General features: G+C 48.6%; 4 protein-coding genes and 1 pseudogene across 5 annotated transcripts; 2 read left to right on the top strand and 3 right to left on the bottom strand.

Moving 5' to 3' along the window:
• Positions 1-328: 328 nt before the first annotated feature.
• LOC115548634 (tripartite motif-containing protein 16-like) lies at positions 329-2,025 on the bottom strand. Its single transcript, XM_030363397.1, has one exon. It carries the CDS (start codon positions 1,970-1,972, stop codon positions 329-331), a length of 1,644 nt encoding a protein of 547 aa, XP_030219257.1. The 5' UTR covers positions 1,973-2,025.
• Positions 2,026-3,335: 1,310 nt separating this feature from the next.
• On the bottom strand, positions 3,336-4,070 carry LOC115548633 (E3 ubiquitin/ISG15 ligase TRIM25-like; annotated as a pseudogene).
• A 2,316-nt stretch (positions 4,071-6,386) lies between these two features.
• On the top strand, positions 6,387-9,946 carry LOC115548778 (cAMP-responsive element modulator). The gene is made up of 3 exons (XM_030363615.1): positions 6,387-6,740; positions 8,431-8,575; positions 8,942-9,946. Exons 1-3 carry the CDS (start codon positions 6,710-6,712, stop codon positions 9,078-9,080), a joined length of 315 nt encoding a protein of 104 aa, XP_030219475.1. The 5' UTR covers positions 6,387-6,709; the 3' UTR covers positions 9,081-9,946.
• Positions 9,947-10,078: 132 nt separating this feature from the next.
• Positions 10,079-20,236, top strand: LOC115548777 (cyclin-Y). Of its 2 annotated transcripts, none has more exons than XM_030363614.1 (11): positions 10,079-10,925; positions 13,744-13,818; positions 14,573-14,607; positions 14,797-14,820; positions 14,997-15,088; positions 15,593-15,628; positions 15,871-15,928; positions 16,170-16,289; positions 16,808-16,974; positions 17,660-17,822; positions 18,024-20,236. In XM_030363614.1, exons 1-11 carry the CDS (start codon positions 10,775-10,777, stop codon positions 18,138-18,140), a joined length of 1,038 nt encoding a protein of 345 aa, XP_030219474.1. In that variant the 5' UTR covers positions 10,079-10,774; the 3' UTR covers positions 18,141-20,236. The 2 variants fall into 2 exon arrangements, with proteins under 2 accessions (XP_030219474.1, XP_030219473.1); XM_030363613.1 differs by having other exon boundaries at positions 14,994-15,088; positions 18,024-20,235.
• Positions 20,237-22,939: 2,703 nt separating this feature from the next.
• LOC115548773 (frizzled-8-like) lies at positions 22,940-25,745 on the bottom strand. Its single transcript, XM_030363606.1, has one exon. It carries the CDS (start codon positions 25,366-25,368, stop codon positions 23,503-23,505), a length of 1,866 nt encoding a protein of 621 aa, XP_030219466.1. The 5' UTR covers positions 25,369-25,745; the 3' UTR covers positions 22,940-23,502.
• Between the last annotated feature and the right edge of the window lie 11 nt (positions 25,746-25,756).

Below are 25,756 nucleotides of genomic sequence, written 5' to 3'. Positions count from 1 at the left end.
ATGATATTTTTAAACTCTGACTGAACCCTGCTTGCCTGTCCTGTTGGTCACATTTACAGTGACAGTGAGCTATGAAGTTCAAAGCTTCATGACGTTAAATTAAAAAACAATTAACACCCTGCTTGGCAGTAAAGGCAGATCTGGTCATATACAGTCCCATGGATAATCATTAAAATAGTGTCTATATGACTGAGACAGCCCATATGATTAAATCGTCACAATTGTTGACGGACCCTATTCACCAACATATGCTCTGACACTGCATCATGTGTTAATCTATACCTGTAGATGGTAACACTGTGTTTATAACACTGCATCATGTGTTAACCTATAGCTGCAGAGGATAGCAGAACTCTGCAAAGACCCCTGGTCGTTCATACAGCCAAATGCCAGTATGGAGGGGCTGTGTGAATCGGGTCTGGACCTCGTGGAGTAGAGTCATGGTGTCAGAGATGCTGTAAAAGCAGAGAGTACCGGCACTGTAGTCCAGGTACACCCCCAGCCTAGAGGGACAGCGACCTGGTATTTTAGTGATGATTCTGTTGTGTTCAAATTCGGTACCGATTTGGCAAATAGTCAAAGACCAAGACTTGTCATCATTTCCAAACCCTGTTCGATTCCACGAACTGTCCTTGTAACCCACAGCGATGGAGACGTAGTGTCCTGTCCACTTCACCTCCCAGTATTTTCTCCCTGTCAGTCCCTCCTGGCTCAGACAGTTCCCCACTGTCTCTTGCTGTTTTGGTACGGACAACGTCATTCTTCGGTTATCCTCACACAGAGACAGGGATTCGGTTTTTGTGCTCGGGTCAAATGTTATTTCACATGCATATTGTAAGAAATCTGCTCTGGTCTGTGGCTCAGGGTGCGGTGAAGGTAAATCATCAGCCTGAGCCAATGCCAGTGAAATCTGAGAGATATTGTCTATTATGAATTTGTTTAGTTTATCTGTCATCTCTGCAAAAGCTCCAGTCACGTTCTCCAAGACCAGCATTGGAGGGATATCTCTGGTTGTTAAGCCATTGTGTTCCTTGAGATGCACGTTCTGAGGGTAGTTCTGTAGAAACGTGACGTGGCTCTGGATGTGGGAGAGATGCTTCAGGTCAGCTACACTCCTCTTCATGTTAACGATCTCCCACTCCAGATCCGTATGCAGGTCTTTTAGCCAGCTCAATGCAGCCTGCTGATTGGTCCTGATCATCTCTTTAATGTCCAACCTCTGACTCTCAAGGGGACGGATCATCTCAGCAAAGGCCTCATCGACATCACTCAATGTTTCATCAGCAGACTGATTGATAGCGTCTATCTTGTGATGAAGCACTTTGAGGTCTTCCCATCCCTTCTGAATTCTTGTCCTTGTGGTTTTCTGGTGGCTGCCGAGGTCTTCCTGCCTTTTATTTCTCTCTGCCTCGACTGAGATGATGTAATGGCCTTTGTGTTCACCCACAGCACAAACACAGCAGATACTTTGTTGATCCTGACAGCAGAACATCCTGATTACCTCATCGTGAAGGGGGCAGATGTTGTCCTGAAGGTCTGCTGTTGGTTCCACCAGAATGTGTCTCTTTAGCCCAGGAACTTGAAAGTGACTCTGGAGGTGCTCCTCACAGAAGGAAGCTTGACAACCCAGACAGGTCTTGATGGCCTTCATCTTCCTCCCAGCACAGAGATCACAGCCCAAATCTTCAGGTCCAGCATAGCAGTGGTCAGGGGGAGGGTCTCGCAGTCGTGTCCTCTTGAGATCCTCCATGACATCAGCTAGAACGGTGTTCTTTACCAGAGCTGGTCTTGGTTCAAAGACATGTCTGCACTGGGGACAGCTGTATATGTCCTTTTCATTGTCCCAGTAATATGTAATACAGTCCAAACAGTAGCTGTGGCCACAAGCGAGAGTCCCTGGATCACACAGCAGATCCAGACAGATCGAACAGCAGTATCTGTCCCGGTCCAGCAGAGAGCTTTGCTGCGCCATTCGGCCTCCAACAGAAGCTAAAGTCTGACTGTTTCCTTTGGACTTCACTGTGAGTGTTCTGCTCATCACTTACTGTAAATCTGTTCATCTTTCCCTTAGTGTACACGCCCAGTGCACAGCAGAGGCTGGGATAGGGAGGTATGTTGTAGAACAATGGAGATAATTATGTGAAAAATAGTTCTCTAGGTGGTAATTGTTTTGACATGTGATTGTTGATTATTAGGGATGTCCTGATAACTCTTTTTCACTTTCGATACGATAGTGATAGTGCAGCTTTGGCTATCTGCCGATACCAATATCAGTCCGATACTTTGTTTTGCTTATTTGCCAATAAGACACCTAAAAACATCTCACTAAAGATGGATTGAATGGTATAAATCAATTCAAAAGATTTGAACAGAGTTCAAAAGTCTAGATTTATTTCTCCCCTCCAATATCAGATCCAGCCTACCTGTCCATTATTGGACCGATATCGATTCCGTGGATCGGATCGGGACATCCCTATTGATTATCTTACTCGATATACGTATGTGCAGTATCCAAGGCAATCTAAACCTTATCCTGTTTCTAAAATAAATCATCATGTGAAGATTGTATAATAAAAAAGGTAATAATTTGACCAAACCCTGCTTGAGGAGGCATGCAGTTCTTGATCTCCATGATGTTTAGTTGAATTCCATACAGCGCCCTGGTTGCCAGGAAAGAGCAGAATCCGGTTGGGTAAGTCATTCAACAACACTGGCAGCTGGCATCTGCTTTAGATTAACGAACGTTTCTGTCAATAATCAGTCATAAGGGCCTTGCCAGCTTCCTCTGTCATCTACAATTTGGGGAGGGCAACCTCCATGAGATGACTTACTTGAGCCACGCTGGGTGATGCTTCCAGCCGTTGTCATTGGAGCATTAGTTGTTTGATCCACCAGGAGGCGCCAAACTTGACCAGATTTTGAGTTTGAATCTGACTAGGTAGGATTAATTTGTCTTCTATGTAAAGATGTTACATTGACTGGTCACTGGTAAAAGGGTGAACATCTTGAGGAGCCTTTAGCAGAGGACTGGATGAAGCTAAAGGAGTTACCTTACCAACCACCAGGAGAGAGCCTGACCCAACGTTCACCATCACCACGATGCTCACATCTTAACCTTTAGTTCACATGAAGAATACATGAACTCACTGTGCTGATTTTATTTTCAAATAAGAGCCACAGAATAACAGTATATATATATATATATATATATATATACATGTGAATAACTTCTATAATGGTGTGAAACTGTATAGTGGTCTATTTTAAAAAGCAAAAGACTTTAGTATTTAAGTATTTGACGGAAATGTTATGATCCTTACTTTAGAGATATTCAATCAGCAGTGATGAAGCACTTCCCAACCCTTCTGGATTCTTGTCCTTGTGGTTTTCTGGTGGCTGCTGAGGTCTTCCTTCCTTTTATTTCTCTCTGCCTCGACTGAGATCATGTCAAGGCCTCTGTGTTCATACACAGCACAAACACAACAGATACTTTGTTGTTCCTGACAGCAAAGCATCCTAATTAGCTCGTCGTGACGGGGGCAGATGTTGTCCTGAAGATCTGCTGTTGGTTCCACCAGCTTGTGTCTCTTCCACCCAGGAACTTGATAGTGACCCTGGAGGTGCTCTTCACAGAAGGAAGCCTGACAACCTAGGCAGGACCTTATGGCCTTCATCTTCCTCCCAGCACAGACATCACAGCCAACGTCTTTAGGTCCAGCATAATAGTACCAGGGGGAGCGTCTCGCAGTTGTGTCCTCTTGAGATCCTCCAGGACATCGGTTAGAACGGTGTTCTTTACCAGAGCTGGTCTTGGTTCGAAGGTCTGTCTGCACTGGGGACAGCTGTAGACGTCCTCCTCATTGTCCCAGTGTCCTGTGATGCAGTCCAAACAGTAGCTGTGGCCACAAGAGTCTCCGGATTAAACAGCAGATCCAGACAGATGGAACAGCAGTATCTGTCCCTGTCTAGCGGGGAGTTTCGCTGCGCCATTTGGCCTCCAACAGAATCCAAAGTCTGACTGTATTCCTTTAGGCTTCTTTGTAGGTACTTTGGTTATCGTTTCTATAAATGTAAATGTATTTCCCGGATTTCCATGCTGTACACACCCAGCTCTTAGCAGTCGAGACCATACGAGACCCAGAGCCTGTATTTAAGACCAAGAAAGAGAATAGGCCTACACAATGAAGAGGAATGGTTCTAATGATGCTATTTGTTTTGAGGGAGTATTTGTTCCTTTGCCTCAGTCTAGTGCAGGGGTCACCAACCTTTTTGAAACAGAGAGCTACTTCATGGGTACTGAGCCATACGAAGGGCACCCAGTTCTATACACTCTTCTGAACTAACAAATTTGCTCAGTTTGCCTTTAGTTATATATTACTATTAATGATTAATGATACTCATCTATGTGAAGGCATGTCAATTAATTAAGTCATGTTAATGATTTCTCACAATAATTATCAACAATGACTTAAAAAAGGTGGGAAAGAGTTGTTCAAGAATGAGCAGTGCTATTTTTAGAACAGGCCTGCGGGCGCCTCATGTGGTCCTTGCGGGCGCCATGGTGCCCGCGGGCAGGGCCGACGGACTGCGGGGGAAAGTGAGGCAGTCCTGGGGGGGCCCAAGGCAGAGGGGGGGCCCATGGCAATAAAAAAAGAATTTATACAAGTACTTCTTGTATACAGGGCCCAGGATTTGGTGCAACGGCCCTGCCCGCGGGCACTGTGTTGGTGACCCCTGGTCTAGTGGTTGGATTGCATATTCCTTACTGGCAGCACAGCTTTTAGATGATGCAAAGCAACAGTAAAAATGCAATCCCATAATTGATCTGTTTAAAAAGGGTTGGATCTGAAGTTAGGGTTGCGCACAGTTTTAACCCATGAATGACATCTCAGGTCCACGGTAACATAAACGTGGTTTCAAGAATCACAAATGCAAATTAATTCAAGAAATACAAAACACTACAACCACTTATGTTAGAGGAAAAGTGCTGTAGTGTGTTACAAAGCAGTCTAATGTATTTTTTTAATGCACCAAGTATGAGTGTATGATAACATGTCAATATGAGCACAAGTGGCCCTCTAGCGGTTAACCAAGACTCTACATGACTTACCTGTTCCTGTCAGCTTTGGGTTGCCAGGTACCGTCCATCAATAATTGTGGCTGCCCTGCAGCCGTCTGGAGGGGCCGCGGTTCAGTCTGGTTCACTTTAGTGAATCAACGCACTGTAGTCCGTAGTCTGTAAACTACTTCAAGACAAATTTATTTATACAGCACATTTCATACAGAAGGCAGGCTCAAAGTGCTTCACATAAAAACATCTCATGCAACAAAATAAAACAGAATTAAAAATGAAGGCCTAAAATGTATTTAGCAGCTGGATTTAAAAAGATCAGGCCAGCAAAATATTTGATTTAATATTAGAGCCTGATCAGGTGAAGAGACGGGCAGCAAAGTTACCAAGCATACATCCAGTGAAACAATTTGTTAACATGATTCCTATTAGGAAACTTTTCCATCATGTTTGACCATCGTGGAGAGTTTAGGCTTGGCGGGAGAGGCCAAGTTAAAGTGCAATACACTATGGGGGAAGTGGAGATGTCTGCAAGGCTGCAAGACTGTTAAAGTAATCTACACAACAAAGATGTCAGTCGATTGGCCTCAGTATCAGACTTCATGGCTCCAGTGGCAATGCAAACGCAAACTATCCGAGGAGAATGTATAGAAATTCCATTTCAATTGACTAGTTATTATATAAACATTGGTTTATACTGTATAATATGTATTTGATTGTATATTATAGTTACGATTGATATTTACACGACCCACACGCATACGTATAAAGGCAAACACACATTTACATTTAGGGCATTAGATGACACTCTTATCCAAAATGACTTACAAAAGAACATGTGTCAGAAGAGCAACATTATATTGGTACAGTAACATACACGCACGTATAAAGGCGCATAAATGCATAGGTATAAAGACACACACATACACACACACACACACACACACACACACACACACACACACACACACACATATAGGTATAAAGGCTCACACACACACACACACACACACACACACACACACACACACACACACAGGCATTAAGGCACACACACACATATTGGTATAAAGACACAAACACACACACAAAGGCATTAAGGCACACACACATAGGTATAAAGACACACACACACAGTAGTTAGTGCTCACAGTTCGCCTGGGACACAATATCCTCTTGTTTGTTACCCGGTTGCGTCACAAGGTCTATTAATACACACACCCACACCCCTCTCTTCCTCCCCTCCCCCCCACGGGCTTAGCATGCAGCGACCCGCGGTGACGTCACCGTGATGTCACCACCCCTAATGGTAATCTGGTGTCAAACGTTGTTGGGTCACCACTCTAGTGTACAGGAACCCAGACGGAGACGGAGAGAGAGAGAGCCAGAGAGTGCGAGAGAGAAACAGAGTTGTAGAGAGAGCCAGAGAGTGAAAGAGAAACAGAGTGAGAGAGAGCAAGAGAGTGAGAGACAGCAAGAGAGTGAGGGAGAGTGAGAGAATCAGAGAGTGAGAGACACTGGGTCAGAGAGAACCGTAGAAGAGAGAGACAGAGTGAAGAACACTCTGTGGGACAGGGCTGAGGAAATTTGTATTTGAGAGCGACTCTTAGGGGTGTTGTGGGTCTGGAGGCGTGGAACATGGCTGTCACCGGGGACGACACTGAGTCAGGTAGGCTTTGTTTTCCTCTAACATTTGTAGTTTCCTGTGGAGATTTCACTGTGTCCGTGTCCTCTCTGTGTCAGTGTGTTCTGACCTGGAGGGCAACCTCCATTTGGTGAGGGCTATTTTAGTTGTAGTAGTTTCTAGAACTGTTGGGCTAAGATAAGTAAGGTGCGGATAAGTCTGGTGCCTAACACAATTACCTTGTGTTAAACATGATAGTCTCTAAATCACAGGAGGCAAAGGCGGTGTACTGAATTCATGTTTGTTTTATGAGCCTAGGAGCTGCTTCACTTCTGCCTACAATTTATATTATGACAAGACAAGTCAGAATAGTCAAGTTGTTCATTTCACAAAACTTTTTCCAGAGTTGCCCTATTTGTTTGCTTTTTAATAAATGACTTATTTACTCATGAGACACGACTCCTAGTAACAGGAAGTATGCAGAGTATAGATGTGGAGAAGTGAGGACTCCTCTGGGTGGTTGGCCGGTCGTTAGCTCCTGTGTTAGCCTCAGTTCTGTGTAGCTTTCTAGCTCTCCGTTAGCTTCGTCTGTGTAGCGTTAGCTTGCGCTACACAACTGAACGGTTAGCTTGTTAGCTTCGTCTGTGTGCGGTTAGCTTGTGCTACACTGTGTCTCAACAGTTAGCTTGCTAATTTCGTCCCTGCGATGAGCTGGTTAGATATTTCCGTGAGTGAACGGCTAACCTAGCTAGCAACAGTTTGGTCTTTGCGTGTGTGCGTGTGTGCGTCTGCATGTGTGCGTGTGTGCGTCTGCGTGTTCCCGGAGGAGGAGTCTGGTCAGTTTGACGTCACCGTCTTTCCTGGAACACGCGCAGGAAAAACAAAATGCAAAAAAAATGGTCGAGGCAAGACGCACAAACTGACGTCAGTGCTGTGTTATCACATTGCCCTGCGCGCGCACACACACACACACACACACACACACACACACGAACGCGTACAACACGTCACCACAATCAAACCGCAGGCAGTTCATGGCTGGATTACAATAATAATAAAATCGTCATGTTGGGGTATAGTGTGTGTGTGTGTGTGTGTGTGTGTGTGTGTGTGTGTGTGTGTGTGTGTGTGTGTGTGTGTGTGTGTGTGTGTGTGTGTGTGTGTGTGTGTGTGTGTGTGTGTGTGTGTGTGTGTGTGTGTTTGACAGGTATACACAGACGTCTAGTCGTATTAATGTCGGTTTCGGCTATATCCAACCGTCACCGCGGGGGTCACAAGGGAAGCGAGTAGCCGCAGCTATAGCGTCATTACACAGAAAGACCTGCCTTCTCAATACTTCTCCTTTACGAACATACTGCAATATATTACTTGACGTGGATGGATAGGTGAATTATAAATAGGCTACATAATTACAAATCGTTACAACTATCGGTTTTGAGCGGCGGCTCAGTCTTTTTTTTTTTTAGCGGGCAGTGGCTACCGACCGTTGCTATGACAACTGCCTGAAACGCCGGAGGAACGACTTCCTCAGGAAGGAAAGGACAAGACGAACAACAAACAATAATAAAATAACAACAATCATAGACAATAAACAACCCCAGGTGTTTTTTTTTTTTTTTTCTGAGGTCGTTTGCACAATGTTTACAGAAGGTGGATTTTTAATATGATGATGATGATGATGATGATAACCAGATGAGGTCATAGCGCTGACCGCTGAGTTCCCCCCCATGCTCAGATGCCACTGGAGACGTCCCGGCATATCAGCTGCGCTCGCCAGACTCCGACCTGGCCCAGGGGGCTGTGATGTCATTGTCTGGAGGCCACGCCCCTCGTGGTGAGGAGGTGACGCGCAAACGGGAGGTCAGACTGATGAAGAACAGGTGAGGAGGAGGAGGACGGGGTCTGTGTGTTGTGTGTGTGTGAAGGCCATGCTACTTCAGCTGAAAGGTTGTGGGTTCGATCCCTAATGTCTCTACCTGCTGGCCTCCTCGAGCAAGCTGACCTCTAACCCCTACCTGCTCCTTAATGACTGCAGTGTGTAGTAGTGTGTAGTTGTGTCTGTTGTAGTGTTTACTCAGTACCTGTATCTCTGCTGGTCTGTAGTGTGTGTAGTAGTGTGTAATCCATACATGTGTCTCAGTCTTTAGGGGGGAGTAGTGTGTAGTAGTATTTTATATTAGTGTGTATTAGTGTGTAATATTGTGTAGTAGTGTGTACTCAGTACCTGTTTCTCTCCCGGTCTGTAGGGAGGCGGCCCGGGAGTGCCGCAGGAAGAAGAAGGAGTACGTCAAGTGTCTGGAGAACCGTGTGGCCGTGCTGGAAAACCAGAACAAGACCCTCATCCAGGAGCTCAAGACCCTCAAGGACATCTACTGCCACAAGTAGGGCCTCCCAGTCGTCACGGCAACCGCCTCCGGATGACGGGACAGCTGACATAGGGGGAGGGGGGGGGGGGGGGGGGGGGGGGGGGGGGGTTTGGAACGAGACTGAGACTGAGATTTTTTCTATGTTGAAACTGAAACTTGGAAACCACTTTCTAAACGCTGAGCGGACATGTGACCAGTCACATGTCAGGGGAACAGGAAGCAGCGCAGGAAGACGGGGTACTTCCTTGAGAGGCCTATATGTTTCCTGTCCTGGGGGCGGGGGGGCCTTAACCGGGCTGCCCCCCCCCCCCCCCGTGCAGGTCAGAGCTCAGTGCTCAGCAAGTCATCGGCCGACAGACAGACACACAGCTCGATTGCCAATGCAACCAGACAACCAGACGGACAGACAGACAGACGGATAGTCAGCCAATCACCGCCCGCCCCTCAAGCTCCAGGCATTCCTCTACAAACGTGTTTTTATTGGGTTCTTCTGGTGAGAACCTAGTTTCTGTGTCCACCGTCGCGCTGCACCCTCCAACTTGATTGTAGTCCAGATTTGTATTTTTGTAGTCCGATAAAATGCTTAATTAGAAATGTCATCTTTGTCTTCACCTTCCCAAAGCCACTTGCATTTCTATCCCCTCCGTTTGTTTATAACGTCACTGTTTTACTAACATGTGTTTGAGATGACAGAGTGAGATGACAGAGTGAGATGAGTGAATCCCTGAGGTTGATGGAGGTCCTCTTCGCACTGCAGCCCTCAGAACGTGTAGTAGTTAAAGTTCCTGTGTGTCATCATTCATATCTTCATGTCCCAGCAGGATATCCGCTGGGACGACTTTCACAACTTTCCCTCATGTTGAATAAAATATTTTTGTTATGCAAGTTGTGTTTTTATTCAGTTCAAAGACTCCTACAACGGGAGTGGATCTATAGGTTAAATGTGCCTCATAGTTCATCCAACTAACATTTTTAGATATGAAACTGAACTATAATAAATATGTTATGATGCCGTTGGAAAGGGTGATAAGGAGGAGAGGTTGTAAGATCGAGTATTAGCCCTTTTTATTTATTTTATATTGTTTACATTGTTATATTAACTTTCTAATGTCTTTGTTTGTAGTACCTATTATACAGCTGTATTATAAATGAATTGTTTGACGCGTTAAAGATCTGGACTCAGTCTCTGGTGACCTCTAGCGATGATCTCGGTGAACTGCGATCAGGGTAATGACTTCATGATGGGCGTCTGTCTCCTCCTAAGTAACGTCCCTTTATTTCTGCGGTCCATAGTAGAGGTTTACTAATACTTATAGATTGAGATGCAGTTTCTATCAGGGAACTTATCTCACTCTCTCACACTCTACTCGTTTTCTCGCGAGGACAGCAACTCTCGCCTCCCCGCTCTGTACTGGTGGATGTGATCCGACAGACATCCAAGAATGTCTTCCATCGTCCACGGATGGCCCGACCCTTCGCGCGTGCGCAGTATCGCCCATCGCCCATTCACTCCCACGGCGGATTACCATCCGCGGCATCGGGTTTGAATCGTGCGCGGACCTTGGACGGTTTATCACGGCGTGAATATCAGGACACCCGCAGGCTGTCATGGGGTCCCCGTGAGACTGGAACGGGTGAACCGACCCTCCGGTTAACGGGCTTCTTCTTCCTCCTCCTCCGACGCTCGGCGGTACAAAGCGTCGCGCGGCAGCGATGGGGGGCACGACCTCCTGCTGCGTGCCCGCGAGCCCCAAGCGGCGGCGGAACGCCCACGCGAGGCTCGAGTCCTTCACGGAACCGGAGATCAGCCGTGAGGACAGCGGCTGCAACCTGCAGCACATCAGCGACCGGGAGAACGTCGACGGTAAGGTCTCCCGTTACACCGGGACTCTCCCGTTAGTGCCAGGGCCGCGGGATGGGGATGGGGATGGGGGGGCGTCTCAGGCCGGCCTCTAACGTCTGAAGAGCTTTGGCCTCACATAACGGTCCCGCAGAGAGGCTGTGAGGGGAACCTAGCCGGGCCTGGTTCCTCCAGTTCACATTCGGCCATTGTCGTCCCCCCGCTGTGCCTGGATGCGTTCGTTCATTCATCCATCCATCCATCCATTCATTCATTCATTCACTCGGGGTCATGTGTGGCACGCAGGCGGCGGATGACGCCTCTGATAGACGCTCCTTTGTGTGAATTCTTTGTTTACTGCCCGGGTCTGAGGGACCGTCGGCTCCGTCAGCTGCTCGAGGCTCCCGTTGGAAAGTCGAACAGTGAGCTATGAATGTTTTATGAGCTGCAGGCCAGAGACAGAACCTAAAGCCCCAGAAATGTACGCAGGGAGGGATTCAAACCCCTAACCCTGCAGTGTAACTGCCTTGCTCTACATACTGAGCTACACAGGGAATCGAACCACGTACCCTGCTGTGTGAGTTACTTGCCCTATGCAGAGCAAGTAACTCACAGCTCAGATCAGTATGTACTGAGCTGCACAGGGGTTAGAACCTCTAACCCTGAAGTGCTAGTGCCTTGCTCTTATTTATTATAATAGAATACGTCAACAATCCATCCTAGTGTGAATGAATTATGATCAGAGTGAAGCAGTTCTCAGACCAGAGGGAATGGCATTGTGGGAATCGCAGTCCTGCTGGCCTTGCTCCTCATGTTGTTCACAGTTAGGAGCGTACTTCATAGTTTGGATTCCTGAATAATTTGTTGCGCAGTGGTGTCAATGATGACGCAATGACAGTAGGAGTTGGTCACATGGTTGATGTGGTTACCATGTTATCTAGGCCGGCAGCAGACACATTGTACTCCATGGGACTGGGTCAATATGGCCTCTGATGAGGAGGTTCACACACTTTTATTGTGATGCTTGGTTAATTGACCTAGGATGAGATGGCCTTAATAAAGTCCATGCAATTGATTGGTTGGGTCTAAAGAAGTCTATTGATCCTGCTGAAGGAGTTATTAATTGGTTCATTGCACTGAAGAAACCCTACCAAAATAAGGGTTAATTACTGGAAAAAACACTACCAAAATAAGAGTTCCCAATAAAAAACAAATTTCTAGAAATATAAAAGTAAACACTGGGATAAACTACTACCAAAATAAGAGTCCCCACCGGGACAAACTACACCCAAAACAAGAGTCCCTAGTGGGAAAAACTACTACAAAATCAAGCTTCCCGACTGGGACAAACTACTTCCAAAATAAGAGTCCCTACTGGGACAAACTACTACCAAAACAAAAGTCCCCACTGGGACAAACTACTACCAAAACAAGCGTCTCTGCTCTGTGGAACGGGCTGAGCTGACAGGCGAGCCCCTGGCCTCAGGTTACCTGTGCAGGTGTGCTCTACCGAGGACTGGGTCTTGTTTAGCTGAGCTGCTCCAGATCAGGTATCGGCACCGCTAAGCATTCTGGGAGCTGTCTGATGGGAGTGGTTGCGTCACTGACTGAGTTAATATTAAGTGTTACGTACCAAGGGTCAGCAGTAATGACAGCGCTGGTCTTTAAACATTTACTCTCTCTCACACACACACACACACACACACACACACACACACACACACACACACACACACACACACACACACACACACACACACACACACACACACACACACACACACACACACACACAACCTGATAATGTCACTGTACATTATCAGGTAATTAACCATAAACCCCCTCCAGTTTGCTCTTACGGCTCACTTGAATCAGACTAACTCTACTGGTTCTGTTGTACTGATGTCAGGTCTGTCGTCTTTATTTAAACGCGGTTCGGGTTGGAGCCAGGTCTCAGATCCTCAGGAAGTTGATTCCAGCGGTGTGTTGTAGGGGTGGGGATCTCTTGGCACCTCACGATTTGATTCCGATTTAGAGGTCAACGATTCGATTCTAAAACGATTATTGATGCATCTCGAAGCAATTTTTTTTATGTACATTTCCATTTGGGATTTTCCAAAATATATAGTATATACATCTGAATTTGGTACTCAGAGTTTGCTAATCACTTCCTACCTTTGTGATGATCAAAAAGCTTTTGTCACAAATATGACTTTCTATGAACAATTCCATAATCAATGCAGCTTGCATTACAACACAATATGGAACTATGTAAAAAATAAACAGATTTTGTTTTCTTTTCTTTCAAATCTTCCTCTTCTATGTCATCAAAGAAAAAGCTGCTCTTAGTCAATTATACAAATAAGAACTTGTTTGTCGTTCTTGTGTCTGGTTGTGAGTTTACGTGCATGCAATGCGTAGGCTGAATCGCAATCGCGTCCAGATAAATCAGATCGGCCAATACACATTGAAGATAAATTAAATAATTTTAAAACTACTCAAATTATCCCTCTCTGTCGAACAGAATGTTGCAGGAGAATAACAAATGTAATAAGAAAATCGAGACGGAATCGTTCTAGACAGAATCGCGAGGCATCGAAGAATTGATTGTTTTTCCCACCCCTAGTGTGTTGCATACAAGCTGAACGCTGCTCTTCAGTGGTTTGGTTTGACTCTGGGAACCATTAGCCGACTGGTTCCACTCAGCTCCCAGCCATTAGCCGACGGGCCCCTGTCAGCTGGTCGTGGGATCCATTAACAGACAGCTGGTTCTGGTGCCGTTTCTGCTCTGATGTTCGTGCCGTGGTGACCCTGAGAGTGATGGCCTAACGTATTTTTCCAGAGCTCAACATGGAGTCCAACCCTGCCGACCATCCACGGGCCGGGACCATGTTCCTCAGCAAGTCCCAGACTGACGGTGAGCTCCTCCTCCTCCTCCTCCTCCTCCTCCTCCTCCTCCTCCTCCTCCTCCTCCTCCTCCTCCTCCTCCTCCTCCTCCTCCTCGCACCCCCAGCTGTGAGGCTGACCTGTCCTGGTCCGTCTGGGGGGACATTCCCACTTGTGATGTCACTAGAGGGGAGATCTCCCCCCTGGTGGTGTGACTGGCAAGCTGCTCTCCTGCTGTGACCCCCACATTCCCCGTCTGGGATCAATACAGGCATGAATCTCAGTCAGGCATAAGCCTTATCTGTTACTATTTTTATCGGAGGGAACTATGAACTTTTCACTTTGAAGCAGAAGATGACATTTAGTGTACCGGTATCGTTCTCCAGAATAATTACCTTTGGTTTGTCGGTGTCCTTTGAACGGTCAAAGTGTGAGCCACTGTGTGTCTCTGGCGCCCTCTGCTGGTCTAAACCAGCGTTTAATTCTCTTCCCGCACTCTCAAGCTTCCTGAGTGTTTCAACTGTGATTCCTCAGTATTTAGAAATTAAATAACTCTGTAACTTCCAGACAAACTGACTAACTAACCATCTGACTGTCAAATTAAATAACTACCTCTATGACAAACCTATGTTATCTGTTGTTAATAACCGCTCCTGTGATCTTGGTGAGGAGTTCTTCCTCGGTGCTTGTAATGAAACCGGCTCCTGGTTGCCTAGCAACCACAGTAAAACCTCCTTTCCCGTCTGGAACAACGGTCTGATATTGGTTGTTTTGTTCTCTCTTAGTGCGAGAGAAGCGAAAGAGTATCTTCATCAACAATGTAAGTGTGTCTTTATTACAATGGTACCGAGAACGCTTGTTATCAAAGTCACGTTAACAGTACACTAGATGATCTTAATAAAGAGTATAAATAGAGCTTAATAAAACCATTATGTCAGCCTTGGTGTTGAATGTTTTACCGTAGATTCTGAACACATTTGTGACCCTAACTTTCTTTCTTTCCTTTTAGTTAACACACCTGATGGAACCCAGGGTAAGACCATGAAGACCTTAATAATAACCCTTAACCTCACAATAATAACAACCCATAACCTTACAATAATAACAACAACAATCTTTAATCTGTCTGTCTGTCTGTCTGTCTGTCTGTCTGTCTGTCTGTCTGTCTGTCTGTCTGTCTGTCTGTCTGTCTGTCTGTCTGTGTAGCAGTCCAACACCAGGTGTAAACACAGCTCTTGTTCCACTATCTTCCTGGATGACAGCACAGTGAGCCAGCCTAACCTCAAGTACACCATAAAATGGTAATGTCACTGAATATAACTACCAACCTCCACTCTCTAGAACAGCACTATCTAGTTAACCGCTATCACAAACATATAGTCAACTACCATCACAAACATAGTCAACTACCTCCACAAACATATAGTCAACTACCATCACAACCATGTAGTCAACTACCTCCACAACCATGTAGTCAACTACCTCCACAACCATGTAGTCAACTACCTCCACAACCATGTAGTCAACTACCTCCACAAACCTATAGTCAACTACCATCACAAACAGAAGTTCAACTACCATAGCAAATAGAAGGACAACTACCTTCACAAACATATAGTCAACTACCTCCACAAACATAGTCAACTACCATCACAAACATATAGTCAACTAACTATATGTACTTGAATCTTAACTGTGTGTGTGTGTGTGTGTGTGTGTGTGTGTGTGTGTGTGTGTGTGTGTGTGTGTGTGTGTGTGTGTGTGTGTGTGTGTGTGTGTGTGTGTGTGTGTGTGTGTCTCTACAGTGTGGCCCTGGCCATCTTCTACCACATCAAAAACCGGTGAGGAAACGTTCAAAGTTAAAACACTTCTACTGCATTGGATTCTGAGAAGGGATGGTATATACGTCATGGGATGCTTTGGTCCCAGATATATCCCAAATATAACATAAATTCATAATAACAAGGTATATATTTCTGTGTGTCCGTCTGTCTGTCTGAACTGTTTGTGTGCCTGTCTGTGTGTCTATCTGTCTGTCTGACATGTCTGTGTGTCTGTCTGACCTGTGTCTGTGTGCTTCCAGAGACTCTCATGGCGGCACGGTGCAGGACATCTTTGACGAGAAGCTCCACCCCCTCACGGTACACACTGCTTTCCTATTGGTCCTCAGTGAGAATATGTCAATTAGACCATTTAGATCCTAGATGCTTCTGTCCTCCCCTTCCCCCTCCTGAAACTCCTCCTTCTACTTCTTCTACTTCTCCTCCTCTTTTTCTTCCTCCTCCTGCTGGTGCTCCTCCTCCTCCCCCTCCTCCTCTTCCTCCACCTCCTCCTCCCCCTCTTCCTCCATCCCTCCTAAAACTCCCCCCCCTCCTCCTCCAGAACTCGGCGGTCCCTGCGGACTACAATGATCAGGACCCTGAGCAGAAGCAGATCTACCGGTTCGTGCGGACGCTGTTCTGCTCGGCCCAGCTCACCGCAGAGTGCGCCATCGTCACCCTGGTCAGTGGATCAATGAACTGGGCTCTTCTGATACATTCATTATGAAGATGAACTACATGCATGGTACTGGTGCTCTGGTCATCACACTACTGCACCCACATCCTATTGATCAACCAATCAGACGACTACATGTTTGTGACGGTAGTTGGCTATATGAATGTGATGGTAGTTGACTATGTTTGTGATGGTAGTTGACTATATGTTTTGGATGGTAGTTGACTATATGTTTGTGATGGTAGGTGACTATAGGTTTTAGATGGTAGTTGACTATGTTTGTGATAGTTGACTATGTTTGTGGAGGTAGTTGAATATATGTTTGTGATGGTAGTTGACTATATGTTTGTGGAGGTAGTTGACTATATGTTTGTGATGGTGGTTGACTTTATGTTTGAGGTGGCTTGTGTAGGGAGTTGACTGAATGTCCCTGTAACCACACTACCTCTGACCAATCAATAATAAAAATGATAATAATGACGATATTATCGTTATATAATCTGGTTCGGTCTGGTTCCGGCCAGGTGTACCTGGAGCGACTCCTGACGTACGCGGAGATGACCATTGGCCCCGGCAACTGGAAACGCATCGTCCTGGGCGCCATTTTGCTGGCGTCCAAGGTGTGGGATGACCAGGCGGTCTGGAACGTGGACTACTGCCAGATCCTCAAGGACATCACCGTCGAGGACATGTGGGTGACCTCCGAAAGTAGGCTAGGCTAATGGATCCAGACCGCAAGCCAGGCTAACAGGCCCTGACTGCATGCTAGGCTAACAGACCCAGGCCGCAGGCTAACAGAACCAGACCTCAAGCTAGGTTAATGGATCCAGACCGCAGGCTAGGCTAACAGAACCAGACCTCAAGCTAGGTTAACGGATCCAGACCGCAGGCTAGGCTAACAGAACCAGACCTCAAGCTAGGTTAACGGATCCAGACCGCAGGCTTGGCTAACAGAACCAGACCTCAAGCTAGGTTAACGGATCCAGACCGCAGGCTAGGCTAACAGAACCAGACCTCAAGCTAGGTTAACGGATCCAGTCCGCAGGCTAGGCTAACAGAACCAGACCTCAAGCTAGGTTAACGGATCCAGACCGCAGGCTAGGCTAACAGAACCAGACCTCAAGCTAGGTTAACGGATCCAGTCCGCAAGCTAGGATAACAGATCAAAACGCAAGCTAGGCTTACGCAGACCATAACCAAGTTAAGCTAACTCAAACCCTGAACCAAGCTAGGCTGGGCCCAGTGTGCATTCATGGACAGAGCAGTGAAGACTGTGGGGAAAGCAGGTTAAGAGAGGAGGGAAAGAGAAGACATATTGCCTACGTGGCTAGCGCACTAGCAGGTAGTCTAACAGGAAGTCCCGCCTCCCTCAACAGGAACGAGCTGGAGCGCGACTTCCTGGAGCTGCTGCAGTTCAACATCAACGTGCCGTCCAGTGTCTACGCCAAGTACTACTTCGACCTGCGCTCAATGGCCGAGGCCAATAACCTCAGCTTCCCCCTCGAGCCGCTCAGCAGGGACAAGGCCCAGAAGCTAGAGGTCTGTCAATCTGTCTGTCTCTCATACTGTCCCTCCCCCCCTGCAGACCATCTGTCTGTTTCTCTGTACTCATGCCGTCTGTCTGCCTCTCCTCCTTTCCTCATTCTGCCTGTCTGTCTCTCCTCATGCTGTCTCTCTCTCTCCTCATGCTGTCTGTCTGTCTCTCTCTCTCCTCATGCTGTCCCTCCCCCCCCCCTGCAGGCGATCTCCCGTCTGTGTGACGACCGCTATAAGGACGTGCGGCGTGCGTCCAGGAAGCGCTGGTCCAGCGTGGACAACCTGTGTGGCGTCCCCTGGGTCCCCGCCATCCTGTCCTAGCGCCTAGCAACAGCCTGGACACTGGGGACGCCTGGCGACCAGCCATGGACACTGGAGACGCCTAGCAACCAGCCATGGACACTGGCAATGCCTAGCAACCAGCCACGGCACTGGGGACGCCTAGCAACCAGCCGTGGACACTGGTAACGCCTAGCAACCAGCCATGACCACTGGTAACCCCAAGGAACCAGCCATGGACACTGGTCACCGCTAGCAACCAGCCATCGACACTGGTCATCTCTAGCAACTCACGATCTGCCACAGAGACTGGTATCCCCTAGCAACCAACAATGGTAACCGCTATCCCCTACAACCTGGTCACCACTAGCACCCTCCTATGGATAATGGTAACCAATGGCAACCTCCCATGAATACTTGTCACCGATGGCAACATTCCATAGATACTGGCACATCCTAGCAACAGGCCCTGGATACTGGTCACCAAGGACACAGGTAGCCACTGGCAACCTGCGACGGCCACCGGTAACCAACGGCAACATTCCGTAGATGGTAGAGCAACGGCAGGAGGCCACGGACACGACCCCAGGACGGGGTCAGAAACAACCTCCTGACCTCTGGCCCCAAGGCCCGGCGCCACTCCTGGGTCCAGGACCGGATCATTATCTGAACTTTGACCTCCACAGTGCCTCAACTCTCGTGGTCCGAATGGGAGGGGGGGGGGCGGGGGTGGCAATCACATACAAAAGAAACTGCTCCCCAAACAAACTTTCTTTTTGGCCACTTTCAAAATATCTTTATTTGTTCATCTTGGCGCTGTGTGTTACCACGGGAACAACGTCTCACACCATTTACACTACAGTATTGCAGTCCCTCCAGTGCCCCCCTCGCCACCCTGGGGGAGGGGGGGGGGGGGTTGTGTAACCAGGCTGCCTCGTCTGACCCTTGACCCCCGGGGGGGCCTCCCTCCTGGGGTCTCTCAGGTAGCGTGTTAGATGCTCTGTGTGCTTCTGCTCTCGTTCTCTAGAGTTTGGCTCGACGTACGGAAAACATTTGATATTAATATTAATATAACTGATATCTTCACTGAAATGCAGTCAAACAATAATTAGTTGTTCCTTGTGTTGCACTGCACCGATCGAAACGCACACTCGAGATGTAAAGAGACGACGGTGTCTCTAAGTTAAAGCACATTGAAGCAGTTTGCTGGTATTTGTTTAAATACCTCATATTCAGAACATAATGTCTTATTTCGACCAGCAGAGGCCGCCGCCACCACACCGATCCGTTTCCATGGTTTCCATCAAGTTATTTCAATGCCAATAGTAGATCTGCTGCATATTATATTTTAGGAAAGAAAAAAAACATGTTAAATCGATCAAATGCCGATCAGACTAGAAAGTTGGGAAGTGAATCATTAGATCGTTAGTTTTGACCGACAGGCGATAAATCAGTGGGTGGTCAAACAGGGGAGCCAATAGGAAGAGGAGATGCACATGACCCGGTATCTCTTCCTCGTTTAACTATTTAGCAACCCGTCAAAATGGTTGACTGTTGTGTGACGGACGGACCGGATTGTGTTGTCATTCCCAGTGGGCTCACAAGACATTCCCCATAAAGAGAAACGCTCCTTTATGGGGAAATAACCCACAATGCATTGCTCTGTGTTGTGTGTTCTTCACTGTGAAATCAACTGTAAATGTTATTTATGGAAACTCAAAGTACCAAAGTATTTATTAGCCTTTATTTTCTATTTTTCAAATTCTGGTCAGTGATTGTTTGTGTACGATTTTGGACTGTTACAAGTGGACCAAATTTAACTTAATAATTATAATTGAATCGTTATTATTACGTCAAACGCTCAACTCATTCTGTTCCTATTCTGTTTTTACTAAATAAACGAAATTGTCAGTAAAAAGTATCAAGTTATATAACTATCAAGCTATTATTACTATTCATTATTATCACTCTTATCTGAGAGTTTTCTGAACATGACAAAAGTTGAATTCATGAATAATCTTTGTGATTGAAGAAGTGATGCAGGTGGAACATTTATATCTAGTGTTGAAATGTGTTTGTAATAAAATACCTCAGATTCCCAAGAAGCTTTTGATTTGAAACGTTAATCCAAGATATTATTTAAAGACCACAGCACTGCGGTGCTGAGATGTGTAAAGCTAAGAAATAACAAAAACATCTGTTTTTACAAAAGTTGTGTTTTCAAATGATTTGGTTCGTCATCTAACAAGCACATATATACAGTATATGCGCAAACAATTAATCATTTGTATCAATATATATATATTATTTTTTTATCTAAAAATAATTTGACTTTAATATATATATATATATATATATATATATATACTTATATAAATAAAAAGTATAATTAAATATTTTTTGTAACAAAAATAATATATATAAATTGAGATTGATAAAAATGACTTTTTAATACTTGAGGGTTGTTTCGTACTTTTACTGTGGTACCTTTAGCGTCTATTTGTACCTGTACGTGAAATCCAGGTGAGCTCTTGGGTCGACGCCGGTGAAGATATTATAATGAACATGAAGGGGTCCCACCACGTTGTCTCCGCCCTTTAGAACCGGGACGGCATCAAGATGGCTGCCGGGTGAATTAGAGCAACAGCTGTCCGGCTCCTTCCAGGCACAACACTGACCTGACCGGTGAACCCTGAGAGGTGAGGAGCTCTCCTAAGCCTACTCTCTGCACACGAGCCCTCACCTCCGACCTCGTGGTACCAAGCCCTCTACGGGTGGCGCCGGCGGAAACGACAGGGAAGCGATCCTATCTCATGAAGGAGTAGAACTGATTGTGCAGCTGTTGGTCCGCGGAGAGTCGCTGGAAGTAATGTCGACTCCCTCCCTCTGGTGGTCAATGAGGGGTACTGCGGCCAATCACAACCACGCGCACATCAGATATGAGATACAGGGACAGATCATAAAGTTAGAGCGATGGAGATCGGTGTACCTATCAAACCTACCTTTGTTTCATTTCGAAACTGATTTGACAAAGTGAATGTTAATTTTATACGCCTACTTAAGTTACTTTGAGTCTATTTGAATTGAACACGGAGATAGATAGAGGGATAGGGGGGGAGGGAGGGAGGGAGCAAGCGAGCGAGGGATGGAGGGAGGGAGGGAGGGAGGGAGGGAGGGAGGGAGCGAGAGAGAGAGAGGGAGATGGAGAGAGTGGGGGGGGGGGGGGGGGGGAAGAGAGACTGAGAGAAAGAGGGAGAGAGAGAGGGGGGGGGGGAGAGATAGAGAACAAGAGGGTAGGGATGTGAAAGTGGTCGTTCAGTCCAGCAGCAGTCAGAGACGCCACGAAGCTTCAGTATTGATTACCCAGCATCCCTTTCACCTGGGAGCCCTCAGACTGGAGGCTTTGATGTGGAGAGAGAGAGAGAGAGAGAGAGAGAGAGAGAGAGAGAGAGAGAGAGAGAGAGAGAGAGAGAGAGAGAGAGAGAGAGAGAGAGATCAGATAGTGATCAGGTGGATTCCGTCGGATTGTTGATTGTTCTAGAACCCTGCTGGGTTCTAGAAGTGTTCGCCCAGATGCAAGATGGGTAGTCAGCGTAGGCAGGAGGATCTACACATCATGCATCGGGGCGGACCCACCCAGCTGTGATGTCACTCCTCAACGGTCAGGGTTTGAAACTGCTCTGTTCAGTGACGCTCAGCCTCACAGCTGGAGGTCGTAGAACCCGCAGCCCCTATAGTGACAGCAATCGCGGCCCTCGCTTCTGTTTCAACCAATCACAGAGAGGCATGACATCACCGATAAACAGACATCTTACTGGTCAGCGGTGTCCCGGCTGACGGACGATGAGGTCCTTCCTGTGTCTGCGTGCTGACTTCCTGTTTACCTTATGGAGGAGAACCCATCGTTAACGGCGAGCCACAAACCATTTCCTGTTTCCTCTGATTATTATTATTGAAGCTTTGGGGCTGGAGGGAACTGGACCTCTGACCTCTCTCTATGTGTCTCTCTCGCTCTGTCTCTCTTTCTCTCCCCCCCACTCCTTTTCTTCTGACAAATATACTTATTGTAAGTCGCTTTGGATAAATGCCTCTGAGAAAGGCCCTCAATGTTGTGTGTTTGGTGAGGAGCTGCCTCCGTGTTGGCCAACAGGTGGCGCCATCTCCTCAGGCATCTGACGTGGAGCTCAGGGTTAACGGGGTATGAATCCTCCTGGAAAACACTCGACTCGTTCAGGACCAACACTAGACCGACCGCCCTGGTCTCAAAGCCCGGCTCTGATAGACGTTCAGATGATCCAGGTGGTCTTGTGGGGTATACCCGGACCTTAACCTGTCAGTGAGTTCCGGTCGGGACGGGAAAATCGCGACCTCCTCGCGGGTCAGCCACTCACCTCCAACGTGACACAGACCTGGACCCGGGCTCCTCCACCTAGGGGGGGGGGGGACTGGAGGTAGACCAAGTGACGTCATCCCTCGGCGGATGAGTGATTAGACAGAAAGACCCCCCATCGCGCGCATTGTATGATCGCAAGCCTTCATTCTGTTACTATTTGAACCGGTTTACTGTTTAAACCGGTTTGGCGGCTGGAAACCTCCGGTATGGACGCCGAGAATTATTTAACGGAGCGCAGATTAAATGGAGCGATTGTGAGATCAGTCAAGTGGTGAACCAGAATTTAAACAGTAGCTGCTGAATATGAATTACATATTACATTTTAGGAAAATAAACATTCAACTATAAGTTAAGAATAAATATTAAACCATGGCCTCTCGGAGTACCCACATTATACAGTATATGACACACAATCTAGAAGCGCAGGAAGTACCAGGTCACAAACTTCAACATTTCCATAAAAGTGGTTTTATTTAGAAAATAAAGATCTTCTATCAAAGTGGATTTTTCTTTGTACATATTTACACCCATACACTCATAAAAAACGTTCATATAAATGTACAGCAAATAATGATATAAATACACGAGCTAAGGTAAGGCTTAGGGGAGATCCATCTTAACTTTAAGTAGATTAATTTCTCAATTAAAGTTAATTAGTCTTTTACTTGAAGTTGAATCATGTTTCACTTAAAGTTTATTCATCTTTAACTTTAAGTAGATCCATCTTTCACTTAAAGTAGATCCATCTTTCACTTTAAAGTGTATTAACCTTTCACTTAAAGTTGACTCCTACGGCCGTGGACGCCTTAAGACACAACGGTTCAGTTCTGATAAGACATCAGCCTCAGTGGACCCGAGTCGGACGTCCAGTCTGCGGTGAAGAGGTCTGAGGACCTCCAGAGTCCAACAGGGTCCGCCCTTCAGAGTCCTCCAGGGTCTAGAGTCCAGTCAGGTCAAGTCATTAGCGGGTGCTCACCGACGAGCGTTCCCCTCATACTAGCGCCCCGCCCCTCAGACCCGGGACAGGGGCACCGTCTTGGGGCCGGACCCCGTGCTGGCGGTGCCGGTCCTCCAGGTGAGCCCAGTGCTGACGTCGCTGTACAGGGAGCCGCCGCCCGCCGCCGCCGCCGCCGCCGCCGCCTTGCTGCCCCAGCAGCAGCGCGTGCAGAACCTCCTCCAGGACTCCAGCGTCTTCCCCGACCAGATCCACGCCCCCGACGTGATGCCCACCAGCAGACACATGAAGTACTTGAGCATGAAGACGGCGTAGTCCGGCCGCGCCGCGCCCCCCCCCTCCGGCACCGCCCCCTCGGCGGGGGGGCAGGAGCAGCTGAGCCCCGCCTCCCAGGACGGCCTCTGGTGCTGCTCGTAGAAGTAGCAGGCCACGATGACGGAGGCGGGCACGGTGTAGAGCAGCGTGAAGCCCCCGATGCGGACCATGAGGCGCTCCAGCTTGTCCGTCTTGGTGCCGCCCTGCTTGATGACCGTCCGGATCCGGAAGAGCGACACGAAGCCGGCCAGCAGGAACATGGAGCCCAGCAGCAGGTAGACCACCAGCGGCGCCAGCACGAAGCCCCGCAGGTGCTCCAGGTTCTGGTTGCCCACGTAGCAGACGCCCGCCACCGCGTCGCCGTCCACCGAGCCCAGCGCGAGCACGGCGATGGCCTTGACGCTGGGCAGCACCCAGGCCGCCAGGTGGAAGTACTGGGCGTAGCCCGCGATGGCCTCGTGGCCCCACTTCAGCCCCGCCGCCAGGAACCAGCTGAGCGACAGGATCACCCACCAGATGGACGACGCCATGCCGAAGAAGTACACCAGCAGGAAGACCACCGTGCACAGCGCCGGCCCCGTGGTCTCGTAGTGCACGTGCTGCCCCGCCGCCGCCACGCCCGGCCCCTCCGCCGCCGCCGTGCACGCCACGCGCTCGTGGCCCGCCGCCAGCCGCACCAGGTAGCCGGCCGAGACCAGCATGTAGCACGCCGACAGGAAGATGATGGGCCGCTCGGGGTAGCGGAAGCGCTCCCTGTCGATGAGGAAGGTGGCCACGGTGGCGGCCGAGGACAGGAAGCAGAGCGCCGACCACAGCCCCACCCAGAAGGTCGTGAAGGCGCGCTCCTCGCCGCTGAAGTACGGGCTGTGGCACGGCATGGCGCAGTTCAGAACGCCGCCCGTCCGCACCCGGTTCCACAGCGGGGAGTCCCGGCTCACCGGCACCAGCGGCGCCCGGCACCGACACCCCGCCTCGCAGGAGGAGGAGGAGGACACGGCGGGCTTAGGCTTCCCGGGGACCCGGCCGCCGTACCCCGTCTTCCTGCGGGGGTGGTACGGCTTCGGTGGCCGGGCGGTGGGCTTCAGTGGCAGGTCGGGCGCCGGCGGGGGGGTGGTGGTCTCCGAGCGGTTGTAGTCCATGCAGAGCGTGTCCGGGTCGCCCAGCGCCGGAAGCAGCTCGCACCGCATCCGGTCGGGCCACGGGAAGCCGTACTGCCGCATCAGCGGCGCGCAGCCCGCCTTGGCGCGCTCGCACACGCCGCGGCAGGGCGGCAGTGGCTTCTGGTAGTCCTCAAGGCAGATGGGCGTGTACATGCTGCACAGGAAGAAGCGCAGGTCGGCGGAGCAGCGGATCTCCACGAGCGGCCAGAACTGGTGCACCTCGAGCCCCGCCTCGTCCTGAGTGTCGTGGTTGAAAGCGTTGGGCATGTGCGTGTGGTTGTAGCCAACTCCTTTGCATAGCGGCACGGTGATCTCCTGGCACCGCGGCTCCTTGGAGCCCGCCGCCGCGCCGCGCGAGCCCGAGCCGTGGAGCGCGAGCCCCGCTAAGAGCACGCTCCACCACCACCAGCAGCAGCAGCCCAGCGCGCGCCGCTGCTTCATCATCATCCTCGTGAACGCAAAGCGGTGGGGTTGTTTTATGTCCGCTCTCGGTGGTCCGAGATGTGACCGTAAGTTACAAACCCGCGTCCGGGGTTCCCGGGGCGCAGAGTCCGGTCCGCCGGTTACCGGAGACGCGCCGTCCGGTTCATCCTGGAGACGGCAGACCCCGCGCGCTCTCTACGGGGGGAGATCCGTGCACCGTCCAGCCAACGCTTGAGGGTCGGTCCAGTGGGTCCAGCACAATCCAAAACCCGCGAGCCCTGCCTGTCAATTCACACTTGTTGTGATTGTTGTGTTGTTGTTGTCAAACGTCAGATTCTGAGTTTCCGCGAGAGAGAGTGTTTGTGTGTGCGCGCGTCTATGTCCTCTCGCTCTTTGTGTGTGAGAACAGTGC

The sequence above is a fragment of the Gadus morhua genome, chromosome 8, assembly GCF_902167405.1.
Source record: "Gadus morhua chromosome 8, gadMor3.0, whole genome shotgun sequence".
In the NCBI taxonomy this organism is placed as follows: Eukaryota; Metazoa; Chordata; class Actinopteri; order Gadiformes; family Gadidae; genus Gadus; species Gadus morhua.
The sequence above is the reverse complement of the archived record's forward strand: the minus strand, read 5'-3'. Positions and strand labels throughout refer to the sequence as shown.